Raw genomic sequence first — 16510 nt, forward strand, 5'->3', positions numbered from 1 at the left:
TTCGATTCGACGGGGTCTGGAAATTCGTACCGAATCCACAATACTCCGGAGTATTATTTATAATATACTACTGGTATTACATTTCATGGAATTCACGGCGCGAGAAGTGCAGTCGCGGTTGTACATGGAAACGTTATGTCAGGTTGTAGAATAGTGCACTAGCCGTAGACACTATAACTTTTAGAAGATTTGGACCCAACGTATTGAATGAACTCGGCAAATTTATATTAGCCAATCCAACGGCACTATCGAGAAATTTAAACCAATCATCGATTGGTTTAGTTCAATTCCATATTTAAATTTGTATCCTGTAAAGTGGCAATTTATGACGTATGTGCCAATTTAGGTCGTACGAAAATGCACCAATCCTAGATCGTTATTTGAATATGCACCAATGATACAGTGAACCTTTGAATTTCTATTCACAATTACATCCAAAAAGAAAGGTTAACATATACGACTTAAATTGGCACTCAAAATTATCGAGATTCCGCGTCTATAACGGTTTCCAACGACTCCAAGCCTTGTCCAAGGGCATAAGAACGGTAATTATGGGTTGTTCACCAGGGAATTCTCTACCTTTAGGACTACGTAGAATTCGACAATGATCAAGCAGGACGGAGATATGCCCATGTTTTGAAATCATATGCAAGTTGTATGTCATACATTGTTATTGAAGGAGCTTAAAATCCCGGCCCAAATCGAATCTGTATTCACCCAATTATTATTGCGACCTGAACACGCTCACACTAAGATTTCGGGGCGTTCATACGACAGAAACACTCTAGTCAACGTTTCGAAGCACCTGCCTCCTCCCTCATGTCTGTCTTGAAATATATTACCATCGCCTTTCGATAATCACCTACAACAGGTCTACACCCCATCTAGTGTTCAAAACTAACGTTCTATCGACCAAACAAAGCCTACAGTACCTACCTCGTCCAGTTTATTACAAGAGGATGATTTGATTTCTCCCAGACCATTCGTCGTCGCGGTAAACGTAGCACAGTATATTAGTTTAATGGCTTAAAAATGCATCCAAGCTCGTGGTTTTCACTTCAAAGTCGCCAGTGGCGGCGACGTCCGTCGTCGTCGTGATGGGTTGTGCCTTGTCGTCTGCCTTGTCTTTGGCTTTCTTGAAGAACGTGGCTTTCTTCGGCTTCGTCTGTTTCGTGGTGGTGGCCTTGCCGCCCTGTGACATCGTTCCCTGCGACGACGACGACAATGCAGGCACGAGGCGTTTCGTGGCCACCATCAGATCTTTGAGCAACTTGGAGCGTTTCACACTGGCGTCATCCATCAATCCTGGCCACACAACACTTGCAAATCAAACAACCAACATCCGACAAACAATATGTACTACTTTTCACACAATCGTAAGCTCATATATATATATTGTCACATCGATTCGAAATCACTCGAGGTCTCGCCCAATATCTTTCGAGAATGGATTCAAGAATTGTCTAAGCCAATCAAAGCACGTTCTGGTAAATATATTCTGCCAATCCATACGTTTAACTCGGCCCAGTCCCTCGGCATTATTGGGCAAAGCCTAATTACGGTATGTACACTTATCTTTGTATACTATACTTTTTACAAGGTTAAATTGGAGTAACTTAATGTGTCGACGATTATGATATCGTTGGAAACGGTGTGCTGGACTGTGTATCCAAAAATATACAATGGACATTCCATCGTGGGCAAAACAATGCAATTATTAGTGAAGTTTTTGGCAAAAAATACATCGAAGTATGACATCCATATATATCTGTCGCACACTATTTGTCAGCTCGTAATAATAGGATTCTTATATTTGGCCGATAGTACAAGGATGGCTGGTGGATATGGATGATTTGTACCACATACAAACGACATGTGTTGGTTGTACTACCTTGTTGGTCGAGGTCGTACAAGTCGCGCGCGAGGTCGTCCAATGTCATTCTGCGACTCACCAGTGCACCGAGCATACTCATCGGCTCCAAGTGTTTGGTCAAGTCGTCGGCTGTACGCAGGCCACTTCGGCGCAATTCCGACTCGAATTTCATGAAAAACCCATGCACATGCTACCCATATATATGAATTTCATGAAAAACCCATGCACATGCTACCCATATATATGAATTTCATGAAAAACCCATGCACATGCTACCCATATATATCCACGGTATATATCACCATAAGAATCCGTCGAATTATATATATATCTATGTCAAGCATAGTCATTATATTCCAATATTATACCTGATCGTATCATGCTATCTATCCCTTATATATAATGTCAAATCGATTCGAAACTGGAGCCCTCCACAGAATGGGCTGTCTTTAGAGAATGGATTCAAGACCAATCGCCAAAGCCAATCAAATCACGATCTGTCGAATAATTTCTGCCAATCCAAACGTTCATTCAAGGTATATATATATATATACCTTGAAGCACACTATACATATATATATACCTTGAAGCACACTATACATATATATATACCTTGAAGCACACTATATATATATATATACCTTGAAGCACACTATATATATATATATATATATAATTTGAAGCACACTATATATATATATACCTTGACGTCTTGGTCCATCACACGGTAGGCCAGTTCAACGTTAGACAACACAGCCGTGCGAGCCACAAATCGGTTGGTGTATTCATCCACACAACTACAAAACAATTCTCCACCCGTTAGACCAATTTAAGTTGGCCATAGCGTTGCTCAGAAACATAGGACAAACTCATCATTCCTCGCTTCCTTTACTAACCGGTCCAATGCGTGGCGCACCACCTTGGCATAAAAAAACGAACTGCTGATCCACGCCTGCAGATCTTTGAAAAAATCCTCCAGCGTCACAAGCAAATTCTCGACCACGGGGTCCTGATCGTCCCACTTTTTCCCAAACCAGTGGCCTGTCGTGTCCTACACATATCATTAAAAGAGAATCCATCGACCAATCAAACCACTCCAAACGTTCCAATCGACCAATCAAACCACTCCAAACGTTTCAATCAAGCAACGAACCACTTTAGCCTTGCCATGGACGTCTCTCTCACCAAGCACACAATGATGTATACCAAATGTTTAGGGTATACGAAACACCTATGATTTTATTCACTGCAGGGTGCTACATGCACTTGTATTCGTTCTTTCTATATGAGAGTGTTGATTTCTGCCGATTATTCAAAGACTCCAAATTTCTACTCGAAACGACAAGATACTGCCCAGCGATACTCCTTACGCCAAATCTATGCATGATATATATATATATATATACAGAGACAGTGAGATTTCTCACACAATTCATGTTTCCATGACGCTGGCCGTCCATGATATATAGAAAGTTGACCGATCTTTGGTTCAATATGTGTTTTTTACGTACTGCTTCGATTTCATCAAATATTTTGTGCACAATCAGACCGCACGCATGCACAGCAAGGGCGACAATATCGGCGGACGTCGTGTTGAGGGTATCGCCAAGGCCCGCCGTGAGCTGGGCGACTTCCTCGATTTGGTTGGCCGAGCTGGGAAATTGAATCGTGTCGATTAATTCCATGCATTTGGACTAGTTCACACATTTTTTAGACCATCACGGTATACACGTGGCAATGAGTGATCTCGATATATTATTGTGCATATGTCATATCCAAATTCGGACTTGTGATTTCGCCAAATAATGTTAGCAATCGAAGCCAGTTAATCTCATGGAAGCTTGATGAACAAACAACCAATACAAAGATAAGGCTATAAATGTGGTTTTGCCCAGTGCTGCGGAGGGACTGGGCCCAATAATCAAATCATTGGATTGGCAGAAATTCCACACAACGTGATTTGATTCGCTTAGGCAATTCTATCTCGTGAGACATTCGACTATTCTGCTAAGGGCTCCAGTTAATTTCGAATCGAGTTGACAATATCGATGTCCTAGAACTTTGTCAACCAAGCCACAGACACAAGTAGAATCTCCTAACACGAACCCATACTAGACCAAAAATTAACGGAATAGTACTATGGCACTCCATTTGCATTACGATCCAAGCACCCCAGGGTGGTATGTACTAGTAGTAGTGTACACAAGGTACTACTAGTAGTAGTACTACCGTGAAACCAAAACACGTTGCCATACATTCGTGTGTCTATCCAACACGTCATTGCTGTCAAGCCACCAAATAATATTCCGAAAAAGCGCATATAAACGCATAGGACAGACACGTTGGGTCTATCATGGAACATAAACCAAGTGCAATACAGTAATACTGCATTCACGTCCCCAGAACGAACTCCCAATAACAAACCAAACTCTCTCTCTCTCTATATATATATATATGGTATTGCGTGTATCCATAAGACACCCACAAACAAATGCCATTTTGTCACAACCCACAATTATAAAAGGGTTTTATATATTTACCTGCAGCACATCCGTGTCGTTGATAAACGAACACAACGCTTCGATGTCGGTGGTCGTGGTGAGGGTAGACGCAAACCGAAGCGCCCGCGCTTTCAATTGGTCCATGAGCGCCGTCAGACATGTCTACCAGACGTACGTACGCCATCAGTTCTACAGCAACGACTGGAGCAACGAACCAGCACGACGCGAGCCAAGAGCCCGCCGCTGAGCCACTCTTGTGCGATCGTGATCTGCGACGACAGGATGTTCATGATATCATTCGGGCGTGTTGAATGCAATTCCCCCGACGGCCCCACCACCGCCTCTTCGTCGCGGTTGTAAATGTTGGTTACCCACGTGTGGATTTGATCCTAAACATATATATTTGTATAGTTTGAACCGTCCGTCCATTAAGCGTCAATATATATATAGTATTGATCCATATATACTATTAACCATACTAGTATATACGAAGTACTATTGATTCATATCATGACTGTGAATTTGGTCCTAGTAACATTCTTATACTTGAAGAACCTGTCAATATATATAGTTTGAAGAACCCGTGAATATATATATATATATATATTTGATCCATAGCAAGACTAGTACCTGAATCCCGTCCAAGTACAACCGCATGACTAAATTCGCGGTTTGGTCCAACACGTCCGACACGGTGCCGGATCGATATTTGCCAACCTAACGTAGAAACACGAAAATATATATATATATATATATATATATATATTTGTAATGAATTATATTTATTTATTTTCAAATCAATGCCGTTTTGTTCCACGTACTTGGGTGTTGTAATAATCGAGCCACTGCACCAACTGCAGCTTTTGAGCGACGCCTAGCTCGGCTTTTCCGCATATTTGAGCAAACTACATTTATGCACGATTCATACGTGTATATTACGGAATATTTATAAATATATATATAATGAAGGATACAACGATAAACTATATTTATAAAAATATATATATTGAAGGATACAACGATAAACTATATTTATAAAAATATATATATTCTAACGCTAGTAGTACCTGCACCTCCAAAGCCGAGTTGTAGCTCGTGACAAACACTTGGACGGCGTCGATGGACGGCGGAAAGCACGGCGCCACGTCACGTTCGACGTATTCCAAGTCAAGCAACAGGTTGGATGCATTATTCAACATGCCATTGAATGCCTATTCATTACGCCCTCATATATATTTGAAGCAGAGCACGACGGCAATTATTCGTTTCCTCCAGAAGGAGTACTGTAGTCAACCGTATGTGTTTTCAATTCGAATTCGTACATTTCTGCATACTACTACTAATAATAATTATATAACGTAGATTTCCAATTTAAGAGACATATTTTGGAGTCACTGCCGGGAAATGGAAGCAGCTCGGCACTGAGGAATGGGTTTCGACTCTGAAAACTGATAATTGCACTGAAACATCTATTTTCATAGTATCTATCATGTTCTAATGTCCCATTTTCTAAGCAGAAACACCTCAAAAGTAGGGGACAATTTAAGAGACATATTTTAAGCTTGATCGTAGTACTGATCCATGCATATATTTTTCGTGGTTAGGGTATAATATTCTGTCAGGTACATATGCAACCTCAACAGGTTATGTATTTATAGAGCCAATTGGTTAATTGATTTATATAAAACACATGGGATCATGAAGAACATTTATTTAAAGAGGTATTTCTACACAAATTTCAAGGTGGGTGATTGGCTGAATCCGATGTCCCTTAAATTGTCCCATGTCTCTTAAATTGGAAATCTACGTTATATATATATGTGTGTGTGCAGAACAACAGTTTCAAATCGATTCAAATATTGCATGCAAACGAATCCAAACAACATCCGTCTATTTTTTACACCCAAGACCACCACCACCATCCTACTATGTGTACATATATATTCCAGGCACCAATACAATGCCGAGTATATCCGACAGTGTCTCTAGTATGTCCTACTACTACTAGTAATACTAGTTAGTACCTGGGCAAAGTCTTGGTCAGGCGGATACACAAACAAGTCTGCGACTCTGGCTTGGAGAGACGTTTGCAGATGATCTCGACACTTTTGGAACATGGACGGAGCCGAGCTGGCTTCGTTAATCGGTTGGAGAGAATTGTCCAAGTACAATTTCTTCATATCTACTCGTTTGCGCTTACGTCTGCAGTATTCAAAACACGAGTTAGAGTGAGAATAGTAATTATTTTTTATCACTTATTTTAGTATATTAGTATGTGTGTAGCTGGTACTTCGAAGTATACTGTACACATATGAGTTTGCAGTGGACAATGCAATTACCAAACGTGATAATATATTGCCATCTAGTCGATATATTCAAAATTGGAGTGTTTGGGTGCTCATTCGAATGAGCAGAATCACCAAATCGCAGGCAGACAATCAAAGGTCGACCAATCAAAACCCAGATCACGAATCAAGTAGCCAATCAAACTCACTCTTCGACCATTTCAACACCGAATTCGCGTGTGACTGAAATTAGTGTGATACTGGACGCTCTTTACATACAAAAGTCAAAGAATCGATCGATGGATTTGGCAAATAAAAAAGCACAAAAGTCCAAATTTTGGGTAAAGAAAGTCCATATAATTCTATAATTCAATGTACTAGTACTCTCGAATCAAAATTCAACGATTGATCTTTCATATATCCTTCAATCAAACGATCGATCGAATGTATGTTCATGTGTGCATAGGGTCGACACATGTAGAGATATGTTGCAAACACAAGGTTTGGAAGTGTTTTTATTAAACATTCACTATATGCAAAATGCATCAAACAGCGCATAAATAACTACAATTATTAGTCCATCCTTGAACGACACAGAGCTCTTTCATGCTTTAATTCAAAATGCAATCGACTACCACCCGTGTCACACTAAAACGACGAGCAATAATCTTCAACTATGAAAACGCTATTAATAGTTCGTACTACATTAACACTAAACCCATTACTACCATGACAATTCCAACCACACAAACTCTGCATATTTCAGTCCATCACATGTCGAATCAAAACATATACTACCTACACGACATGTAGCAGTAGTTACACTCCCATATATATAATTTGTTTTGACACCCGACATACTTTTCCAAATGGTCGACGATTTGAAACGCATCGATGAGCCGTTTTCGATCGAATTGCACCATTTCAATGCAGTTGATCACAATGCTCCACGTTCCATCGAGGATTCGATTGCCGATGTGGTCAATGTCATTCAGGCGCGGCAGAATCGCCGCCAACGCTTTCGACACATGCTTGCTACAAGTGTGTGTGAACCAAGGACAATATCAAGTCAAGTTGATTACAAAGTATTGAATTTGGTCAAATCACGACAATCGATCGACCAATCAAAACCCAGATCAAGAATCAAGTAGCCAATCAAATCATCCCACTGTTTTTCGACCAATGAAACATCAATGATTCGAGTGTGTGTGACTGAAATTAGTGTGATGACGTTACTGGACGATCTTTACAAGGAAAATCGATCGATAGATTTGGCGAAAAGGTCACAAAATATTGTCGATTTGATACAAATTTGGGGAGGGGGTGCAATCGAATCGCGCCGACCAAACCGATCCACAATCGATATGATTGGTTGTTGAATTTCATTGAGAAGGTTTTGATTAGCTAATAATTTTGAGCTCATCTTAGGTAGCCAACCAAATCGATTTAAATTCCAACGAGATACCATGCCACAACACAATGAAATTTCACTCGAAAGTACAATATCAATAGGATAAGTTATTCTATCACGTGTGTCAAGGTACGACGATAGATAGATAAATAGATACCTGTTGAGTGTATCGTCTTGATTGTCTTTGGAGGCCATATAAAGCTAATTACGAAGCATAGCCGGTGAGAATGTATGCAACGACATAGAAAAATATGGAGACTTTGGCGTCAGAATGCGAGATTCACATTCCGTAAACATAGAGGCTATGGCTAGAAAAGAAATAGAGATATTGTCGATTTGATATATACAAATTTGGGGAGGGGGTGCAATCGAATCGCGCCGACCAAACCGATCCACAATCGATCTGATTGGTTGTTGAATTTCATTGAGAAGGTTTTGATTGGCTAATAATGTTGAGCTCTTCTGAAGTAGCCAATCAAATCGATTTAAATTCCAACGAGAAACCACAACACAATGAATTTTCACTCGAAAGCACAATACACACCACACAGAGTGTTGGCGACATGATCGAACAGAGGTCAATATCTTGAGGAAATATAACTGAATAACTGTCATGAAATGGCTTCGAATGGATCCGTTCGATGGGAAATGAGTATATATAGTTCAAAGGTGTACAATTAGACCCGTTTGGCAAGGAAAGGGGAGAATACCTGCAAGAGCATTTTCTGGCGCCAGTCGTCCATGACAAGAAACTTGCCAAACACCGACACGAGTTCGCCGAGGTTGGCTTGGAGGGTGTGCTCCATCTCGGCGAGTTTGGCAGGAAGGTCTTCGTAGAACTGCATTTGCGTGTGCAGGTCCTTGAGGTTGCGCCGCGCGATGCTGACTTCGGACGCCACGCCTTCATCCCCGAGTTCTTCGCGCATGCGGTTGCAGCTCGTGCCCATGTTGCGGAGCGACAGCGAGACCTTGGCCACGCTCGCGTCAAACGACAACAGCATGGACGCACGTTCGATTTCGTCAATCTGGGCTTGAACAAACCCATCCAGCTGGCCTACATCCATAGATTGGCTAGGACGAGGAACGGGCCGTGCGTACCTTTGGTGGACTCTGCGCGATGCAGGTAGTCCGACTTGATCTCGAGCAGTTGCTGCGTGTTCAGCACGGACGTCTCAGACACATCCTTGAGCCGCACACGAAGCACTTCGATCGGGTCCCGAGCTTCTTGCTCGAGGCGAGCGGCGAGCGTCGGCGGTGTCATTTGGATCTTGCTGAAACCGGTTCGATCAAATTATCCGGATAACATCGGGATACCCACCGGTTACAAGTCACGAAATTAAAATAGAAGTCCAAACACCGAAAATCGAGTAAGCTATTAATAGTGCATGAATGAACCTTCTGAACAGCATGAACCTTCCGAACGGCATCAATCTTCCGAACGGTTCGAGTTATATCCAATCAGATTCCTCGAATTTGGAGTAAACATCACTGATTGGTAGTGATAACATTACATGACAGTAATATAGCTTTGGATTCATAGTTTTTAACGCTGGCTGATAATGCACTGACATTAACTTTAGACCTTAGCATTAACCCATGGATTAGCAAGTGCCGTGTGCTACATCGTATACTACTATATGTACTTCATGGGTGGGACGACTGTATTGTTGTACTAGCACTGTATGTCACGTTGTTATAGCGGCACGAAGTTCAACAGCGTTATTTGAATGTGTTCTACAGTACCGTAGTTCCTTCAGTAGTCATAGTAGAGTGGACTTACAGACCTCCAACACACACTCGAGGTAAACGTCGTCGTGCATACATGCCTATACGTATGATGTCTGATAACGTTCTCCTAAAAATGAACCTATTTGAGCCCTCTGACGGCCTCGATGTCGGCTTTCCGAGCGGCCTGGTGCTTGGCGCCGACTCCAACAGCAGTGGAGGGCGGCTTTCGTTGGTCCTTTGGGAGTTTCATGCCAAGTTGAATCGTCGACACGTTGTTCGACTTCCGCTCTGACACGCGGGGCGCCACGTCTGGGAATTGCACATTTTTCGGTACTGGGAGCCCCGTTTCCAGCGAGTCGCCGTCCAAGTCAGTGTACGCAGGAAAAATTGGATCAACCTACCGCGAAAAATAACATACATACATTGCGGTTAAATGCCTTGCCATTGATACCGCATTCGAATATAGATACCGGTATATATATATAACTGTATAACTAAACTGTATTCGATACTTGGAGCGAGTGACAAGATGAATGTATGTATCGGCAGCACATATGCATTGGCAGAAGGTTTGGGCACTAAGTAGGCTTTGTCATTACGTGTGCTGGTCAACCCATCAACAGGTTTGTCGTGTCAAACGTTCGCATATTCCATGACAAAAACTCATCAGAGTCAACCGGAAATATATGAATATTTATTTATGCATAGTCTGTATATACACGTATATATTATATATTGTCAAGTCGATTTGAAACTGAAGCCCTCAGCAAAATCGAATGTCGTAAGAAAATGGATTAAAGAACGACCAAAGCCAATCAAATCACGTCCTGTCGAATTTATGCCAATTCAACCGTTTGATTCGACCCTAGCATCGGACAAACTCACATATATACTAATATGTGTATGATATATTTAGTTTGTACAAGCTTAAATTGGTTTAAATTCCGTTTGGTGACACGATTTACAAGTCCAAATTTAGGTGAAATGCACAATATAAGGACGCACGTGTCGATTGCTCACGATGCTGTGGTGCACTGTGTTAGCCTGCGCCCCTCGAATGTCCTGGACGTTGTTGGTGGATCGAAAATGACGTCGTTTCACGTGGGGAATATTTCCCACAATCCCCTTCAAACTGTCTGCGGGGTTAGCACCCTACGGTTTATCATAATTGTAACATTGAGTGCAAATTACTTAACTACCTAGTGGATACGAGTGGTTGGTACCTGAATGTCGTGGGTCTCGAGGGGGTAAAACGGATGTTTGGTAGCTTCGTACGGGGCCCTTGGAAACGACAGGGGGTCGTCTGCCGACCGAAAGCCGTTCACTACATGCACGGGACGCAGCGCATCCCTACATCAAGTTTCCATGAACATTTCTTGGCCAACAATAGATGGATAGATGGCTGGATGTTCGTTGTCGTACGTGACGCGTTGGGACTTGAAGCCCGCGTGAATGATGTCTGCGACTTGCATGTTATCCTTTTGCTTGGACGTTTTCACACCACGCGGCCTCCACGCGGCGGTGGCCCCAGCAATATCGTTCTACCCAGACATAGTACATAATCTAGATATATTCACGAATGCATGTATATATATATACCAAGTTCATCGTGTCTCGGGGGGGAAGGGTATGCCGGGGAGCCGCTCGGGTGCCGTCAATGTCGGCGGTTTGATAGCTATCCCGAAGGAACTTGGGGTAGATCAGTGGTGCGGGCTCACAATGTGGCAGTTTATACCTATGACAAAGAACGAACTGCGTTGACAAAAAAAGCGAGTCAATTGGATGATAGGATCATACGATGGGGTCAGGGGGTTCACAATGCGGTTGGTCGTAAACCCAGTGTGCGACGGAGACGACCCTTCAATAGGCAACTGCATGAACTGGGGGTTCTCACCCTTGTTCCATATGCCTGGATGCAGCCGCTTGCTGGTGCTGCCGTCGACCGACACCGTGGGGGGCTTGTGGAAGTACACGTATGGCTTCATGCATGGTTTGGACCCTTCAATGTCGTCCACAAAGTTGGTCACCCGAGGCATGTTTATCGCGACGAGAAAAGCGCGCGGCGAAGTGCTCCACCAGGCTAAAAATAAACACTGTTGAGGGCAAAGACGGGGGGGGTATTGTTGATCGGAAAAGCTCGCCGTTTCAACGAGCCCCTGCATATCTACAGTATACCATTTTTCGTTTACGTTCAGGTTATTTTCAGTATAATTCGTCAGGCGCACAACTGATTCACGAGATGTGCGTTATGTTCGCCAACCATTCAATATATTTCGTCTAGTCCCTACTTCGTCTCATTATATTTCGACTAATGTCCGGTATATCTCACCCCCCAGGCGGTAAATTTCACACGTTGTTCAATATATTTCAAATGATGTTCCATCTAACGTTATTTCGATAAATCGACGCAGTAATCGACGAAGTAGCCAATGAAATTTTCGAAAAATACATTTCGATCAATCAAATTGCAGTTGCATCCGGTGCATTGCCAAGCTTAGCCATTTCACAAAGAGTTCAACATTGTATCGGACAGGAGTCACAGTGAGTATATTTAGTTTTCAAGTAAAATGACGCTCGACGATTTCAGGTGGATTTGACGTCGTTCGTCGAATCTACCGAAAATACCAAATTTAGCTCGAAAGCACAATATCTATGATTTAGACAAGTATCCACCACTTACCGATTTACTTGATTTGCTTCGCAAATCGAAATACTTAGATAGAACATCATTTGAAATATATTGAACAACATGTGAAATATACCGCCTGGGCGTGACATATACCGGACATTAGTCGAACTATAATGAGACGAAGTAGGGACTAGACGAAATATATTGAATGGTTGGCGAACATAACGCACATTGTGTGAATCAGTTGCGCGTCGGACGAAATATACCGGAAATAACCTGAACTTAATCGAAAAATGGTGTGGTACTACGCATTAATACTATTAATACGTAGTACTAGTATAATAGTAATGTTGGTACCAATAGTATTCCGTTTTGGAGGTATATTTTGTGCTAGCAGGGAATTATTAATACTATCAATATTAATATTAATACGTACTATTTCAAGTACTACCTAGTATTTTACAGTTAGTACAGTTGTAGTATTATTAATAATACTTGGAAGTAGTTTTTTTTCCGAAATTCCGAGCAAAAAAAAACGCCCCTCGTTTCTACAGGATTCCGATTTGCATCAAATCCAACAACGCAGCATCATGACAGCGAAGCTCCGCGAGGCAGAGGAGAACCTGCACAAGGCCGAGAAGCATCTGAAGACGACCATGTTCCGGTGGAGCGCTGACTATATGAGTGCGACGCCCTACTTGGAGAAAGCTGCTGAAGGGTTCCGCGCCGGCCAGGACTTTGCCCGCGCGTCGTCGACGTACGTCCGCCTGGCTGAGATCCAGCACAAGAACCAGGCGACGTTTCGTGCAGCGATGCACATGGAGACAGCCGCCAAGCTGCATCTGCAGTATGCCCCGAAACAGCCCGGGGCGGCCAAGGAGTATTACCAAACTGCGGCCGCGTACTACGGCGAGACGGGCGAATTGGGCAAGGCCGCCGAGATGTTGCTCAAGGGCGCGGCGGCACTCGAAGAGGTGGGGTATACCGACGTCGAGAAGATGTACGTCCATACACGTCATCGCTACACTCGTTCACAGGAACAGCTCTCATTGGTACAACAACACGATGATATTCCCGTACTAGGTACTTGGAAGCGTGCGATCTCATGGAGGCCCAGGACAAGCCGCACTTTGCCGTCGATGTGTTCCGAAAGTCCGCGAGCTTCTTTCTCAAACGCAAAGCGTACGACGACGTGGTGGCCAACTACGCCAAGCAAATCCTGCTGTTCCAAGCCATCGACCAGGTGGCGTCATGAATTGATGCAACTCGCCGAGCGCTCGTGGCCACTCATTTTTCTTCTTTTTAGAAAGAAAACATGTACAAGGCGTTTGTAAGCATTGTGGTCCTCCATCTAGCCAAGCCGGACGTTGTGGCCGCGGACCAAGCCTACATGCGGCACCTCCAGGACGACGGGTACCTCCACACGGACGAATGTGCGCTCAGTGAAGATTTGATTGGCGCGTTCAAGCGAGGTATCAAATATGTTTGTGTTGAATTTTGAATAGACTGCGTGTCTCCAAAAGGAATATATATATATATATCGACAGATCAAGACGAATGATATATTTATAAATATTTATATATCTGATTAGGCGACGAAGAACAGCTCAAGGTGGTGCTCAAAAAGCCCCATTGGCAATACTTGGACACCCCCATCGGACGCCTCGCGCGGACATTGACCATGTATAGCACAAACAAAAGTCGTCCTGCGATGCCTCAACCTCGGTACACTATTGTATTTTTGCGATATTCATATATATATATATATAATGGAGCTTATGCGTGGGGATAGCAACAACCCTGTTGCTTTGAAACCGGCTCCAGCTGTTGCCAGTCCTCCTGTTACGTTGCCAGTGCCTCAAACTTCCCATCAGCAGCACGAAGAGCTGCTTGAAAAATTGCATCCAGAGATGGTTCCAGCACAAAAACCAGCTCACGAACAAGAAGAAGATGTGTCGTTTGACCTGACTTAAGGCGGGGTGTATGGGGCTGATGACGTGGCAAGTTCGTGGCCAAGCCTGTGTATATATATATCCATATAATGCAGAGCAAATACATGTAGTACATACAAGTTTGGAGAAAAAAATAAAACCAATTAAAAAAATTAGAGCTGTCAGGTTTATATACCTAACTAGTATATTTGGATTTAGTCAGACCCCGATATGACCGGCGGGTGGGAGCAATACATACTATGTTCGGGATGACCCGATCGCTTACTGCAGCGTTATCCCCTTATAAATCTGAGCAATAAAGTCCACCAGAGGGGGGTTGCTACCAGTAGAACTCCGTTTAAGGTTAGTACAAGGCCAAGTTCATCTGAGCAATAAAGTCCACCAGAGGGGGGTTGCTACCAGTAGAACTCCGTTTAAGGTTAGTACAAGGCCAAGTTCGAGTTCTTTCGACTTTAGTCCACTGTGTCCCGTTTGATTTGGCTGTATTTATTTCTTGCTAACAGTGTATGACTCCATTTCAAACATGGACTTCCGTGGAAATCCCCTCGATACCTAGTGGGCGAATCTGATTGGCTTGTTTCACCCAATGGCATCGCAGATTTCCTTGACCGAAATAGGATGCCAACGATCGTCCACGAAGTCCAACTTGCCAAGTTGGGCTTCGAATGTTTTCACTTATTACCTTACTAGTACTACTTTGAGCGCTATGAGCAGCACCATTCCCAAGCGCGTATTGATCACTGGAGCCGGTCGAGGCATTGGTCTGGCCTTCGCCAAACATTTTACTGCCAAGGGGTGGCATGTAGTCGCGGGAGCGCGCACGCCGTCGGCAGAGGTACTCATAGCCCGCTCGTCGTGGTCCTTATGTATCCAACGACTAATGATTGAAATTGCAGCTGCTCGATCTGGGAGTGGAATCGTTGGTGTCGTTGGACGTTGCGTCGGAAGACTCTGTCAAAGAGGCGGCGCAATCCGTGGGTGCATCCACTCCAATCCACCTGGTCATCAACAACGCAGGCGTATTCACACCCGACACGTTAAAATCTGCGACAAAGGCCAATTTGATGCGACAATATGAAGTGAACGCGGTCGGCCCGTGGCTCGTGTCCCGGGCGTTCTTGCCCAACCTGGAGCTAGCCGTCAAGCAATCCAATGTGGCGGTGGTGGCGCAGTTGTCAGCTCGCCTCGCTAGCCTTGGGTTGTCAGGCGAGGCTGGCTCATTCCCGGGTCTGTACGGCTACCGGACTTCGAAGACGGCGTTGAACAGCCTCACAAGAACCCTATCGCTGGACGTCAAGGCAAAGGGACTGGTGTGTGTGTTGCTACACCCAGGGTTTGTCAAGACCGACTTGTCTGGCCACAAGGGCAAGTACACTGCAGACCAAAGCGTCGCCAAGATGGTGGACATTCTCGCCAGAGTCACCGCCGCGGACAATGGCAAGTTCTACGACATTGACGGATCTATTGTACCATGGTAGAGTATTGTTCGCAGTCAAAACTATACAACTCACGTTAAGACGCCCCCTACTCCCTGTTGCTATACATATGAGTTGTCATTGCTGCAGGAGATTCATTGAACATATTATTGTGGATTCGGTACAAACTTCCAGGCCCCCGTCGAATCGAATCGACGCTATTGGCTAATCCAATTTTGAGTAGATTTTATTGGCTCTTAAAAAAAAGAAGAAGTATATTCAACCAATCAGAACTCAAGCGTGAATCAGTATTGATTTGAAAGTTTATAGCGAATTCACAATACTGGTACAACGTAGCAGAGATGCGAAGCGTAGTAGGGAGAATGGAGGAAGCTCAAATCAGCGCCACAATACCCATGGAGATTAACGACGGATTACCCTAGGGCCGTAGTGCGAGCAGATTACCCTCCTATGATCCCAAGGGAGAAAAGGTGAAATCAGGGATTCTGTTGAAATATTCGAATAATTCGTATATTGTGCTTTCGAGTGAAATTTCGTGTTGTGGCGTGGTTTCTCGTTGGAACTTAAATCGATTTGATTGGCTACTTCATATGAGCTCAAAATTATTAACCAATCAAAACCTTCTCAATGAAATTCAACCAATCAGATCGATTGTGGATCGGTTTGGTCGGCGCGATTCGATTGCACCCCCTCCC

General features: G+C 43.5%; 4 protein-coding genes across 5 annotated transcripts; 2 read left to right on the plus strand and 2 right to left on the minus strand.

The window, feature by feature from the left end:
• Nucleotides 1–989: 989 nt before the first annotated feature.
• On the minus strand, nt 990–9351 carry H257_11794. Of its 2 annotated transcripts, XM_009838826.1 has the most exons (15): nt 9169–9351; nt 8781–9124; nt 8228–8271; nt 7521–7694; nt 6399–6576; nt 5442–5585; nt 5196–5279; nt 5005–5091; nt 4590–4763; nt 4414–4536; nt 3385–3567; nt 2770–2924; nt 2577–2670; nt 1892–2063; nt 990–1305 (listed from the first exon to the last, which is right to left on the minus strand). In XM_009838826.1, the coding sequence occupies exons 1-15, from the start codon at nt 9329–9331 to the stop codon at nt 1019–1021; spliced, it is 2406 nt and encodes an 801-aa protein (XP_009837128.1). In that variant the 5' UTR covers nt 9332–9351; the 3' UTR covers nt 990–1018. The 2 variants fall into 2 exon arrangements, with proteins under 2 accessions (XP_009837128.1, XP_009837127.1); XM_009838825.1 differs by lacking the exons at nt 8228–8271; nt 8781–9124; nt 9169–9351 and having other exon boundaries at nt 7521–7728.
• Nucleotides 9352–9842: 491 nt separating this feature from the next.
• On the minus strand, nt 9843–11884 carry H257_11795 (hypothetical protein). Its single transcript, XM_009838827.1, has 6 exons — nt 11596–11884; nt 11398–11533; nt 11221–11339; nt 11022–11148; nt 10804–10950; nt 9843–10195 (listed from the first exon to the last, which is right to left on the minus strand). The coding sequence occupies exons 1-6, from the start codon at nt 11832–11834 to the stop codon at nt 9938–9940; spliced, it is 1026 nt and encodes a 341-aa protein (XP_009837129.1). The 5' UTR covers nt 11835–11884; the 3' UTR covers nt 9843–9937.
• A 1087-nt stretch (nt 11885–12971) lies between these two features.
• Nucleotides 12972–14542, plus strand: H257_11796 (hypothetical protein). Its single transcript, XM_009838828.1, has 5 exons — nt 12972–13427; nt 13511–13670; nt 13734–13899; nt 14020–14152; nt 14220–14542. The coding sequence occupies exons 1-5, from the start codon at nt 13018–13020 to the stop codon at nt 14398–14400; spliced, it is 1050 nt and encodes a 349-aa protein (XP_009837130.1). The 5' UTR covers nt 12972–13017; the 3' UTR covers nt 14401–14542.
• Nucleotides 14543–15027: 485 nt separating this feature from the next.
• Nucleotides 15028–15977, plus strand: H257_11797 (hypothetical protein). The gene is made up of 2 exons (XM_009838829.1): nt 15028–15214; nt 15276–15977. The coding sequence occupies exons 1-2, from the start codon at nt 15086–15088 to the stop codon at nt 15855–15857; spliced, it is 711 nt and encodes a 236-aa protein (XP_009837131.1). The 5' UTR covers nt 15028–15085; the 3' UTR covers nt 15858–15977.
• Nucleotides 15978–16510: the final 533 nt, after the last annotated feature.

This window comes from Aphanomyces astaci (assembly GCF_000520075.1).
Source record: "Aphanomyces astaci strain APO3 unplaced genomic scaffold supercont1.36, whole genome shotgun sequence".
Taxonomy (NCBI): domain Eukaryota; phylum Oomycota; class Saprolegniomycetes; order Saprolegniales; family Verrucalvaceae; genus Aphanomyces; species Aphanomyces astaci.

Bases quoted from the DNA above. Each gene is read 5' to 3' on its own strand.
- H257_11794 (XM_009838826.1), bottom strand. From the start codon at position 9,331: ATGACACCGCCGACGCTCGCCGCTCGCCTCGAGCAAGAAGCTCGGGAC. The intron at 6,577-7,520 runs GTATGTCGGGTG...TGAATACTGCAG, and splicing joins ATCGTCGACCATTTGGAAAA to ACGTAAGCGCAAACGAGTAG. The intron at 2,064-2,576 runs GTATATATATAT...ATATATGGGTAG, and splicing joins TGATGGACCAAGACGTCAAG to CATGTGCATGGGTTTTTCAT.
- H257_11795 (XM_009838827.1), bottom strand. From the start codon at position 11,834: ATGCCTCGGGTGACCAACTTTGTGGACGACATTGAAGGGTCCAAACCA. The intron at 11,534-11,595 runs GTATGATCCTAT...TCTTTGTCATAG, and splicing joins GTGAACCCCCTGACCCCATC to GTATAAACTGCCACATTGTG. The intron at 10,196-10,803 runs GTGCGTCCTTAT...TTTTCGCGGTAG, and splicing joins GCATCGTGAGCAATCGACAC to GTTGATCCAATTTTTCCTGC.
- H257_11796 (XM_009838828.1), top strand. From the start codon at position 13,018: ATGACAGCGAAGCTCCGCGAGGCAGAGGAGAACCTGCACAAGGCCGAG. The intron at 13,671-13,733 runs GTGGCGTCATGA...TCTTCTTTTTAG, and splicing joins TGTTCCAAGCCATCGACCAG to AAAGAAAACATGTACAAGGC. The intron at 13,900-14,019 runs GTATCAAATATG...ATATCTGATTAG, and splicing joins GATTGGCGCGTTCAAGCGAG to GCGACGAAGAACAGCTCAAG.
- H257_11797 (XM_009838829.1), top strand. From the start codon at position 15,086: ATGAGCAGCACCATTCCCAAGCGCGTATTGATCACTGGAGCCGGTCGA. The intron at 15,215-15,275 runs GTACTCATAGCC...TTGAAATTGCAG, and splicing joins CGCGCACGCCGTCGGCAGAG to CTGCTCGATCTGGGAGTGGA.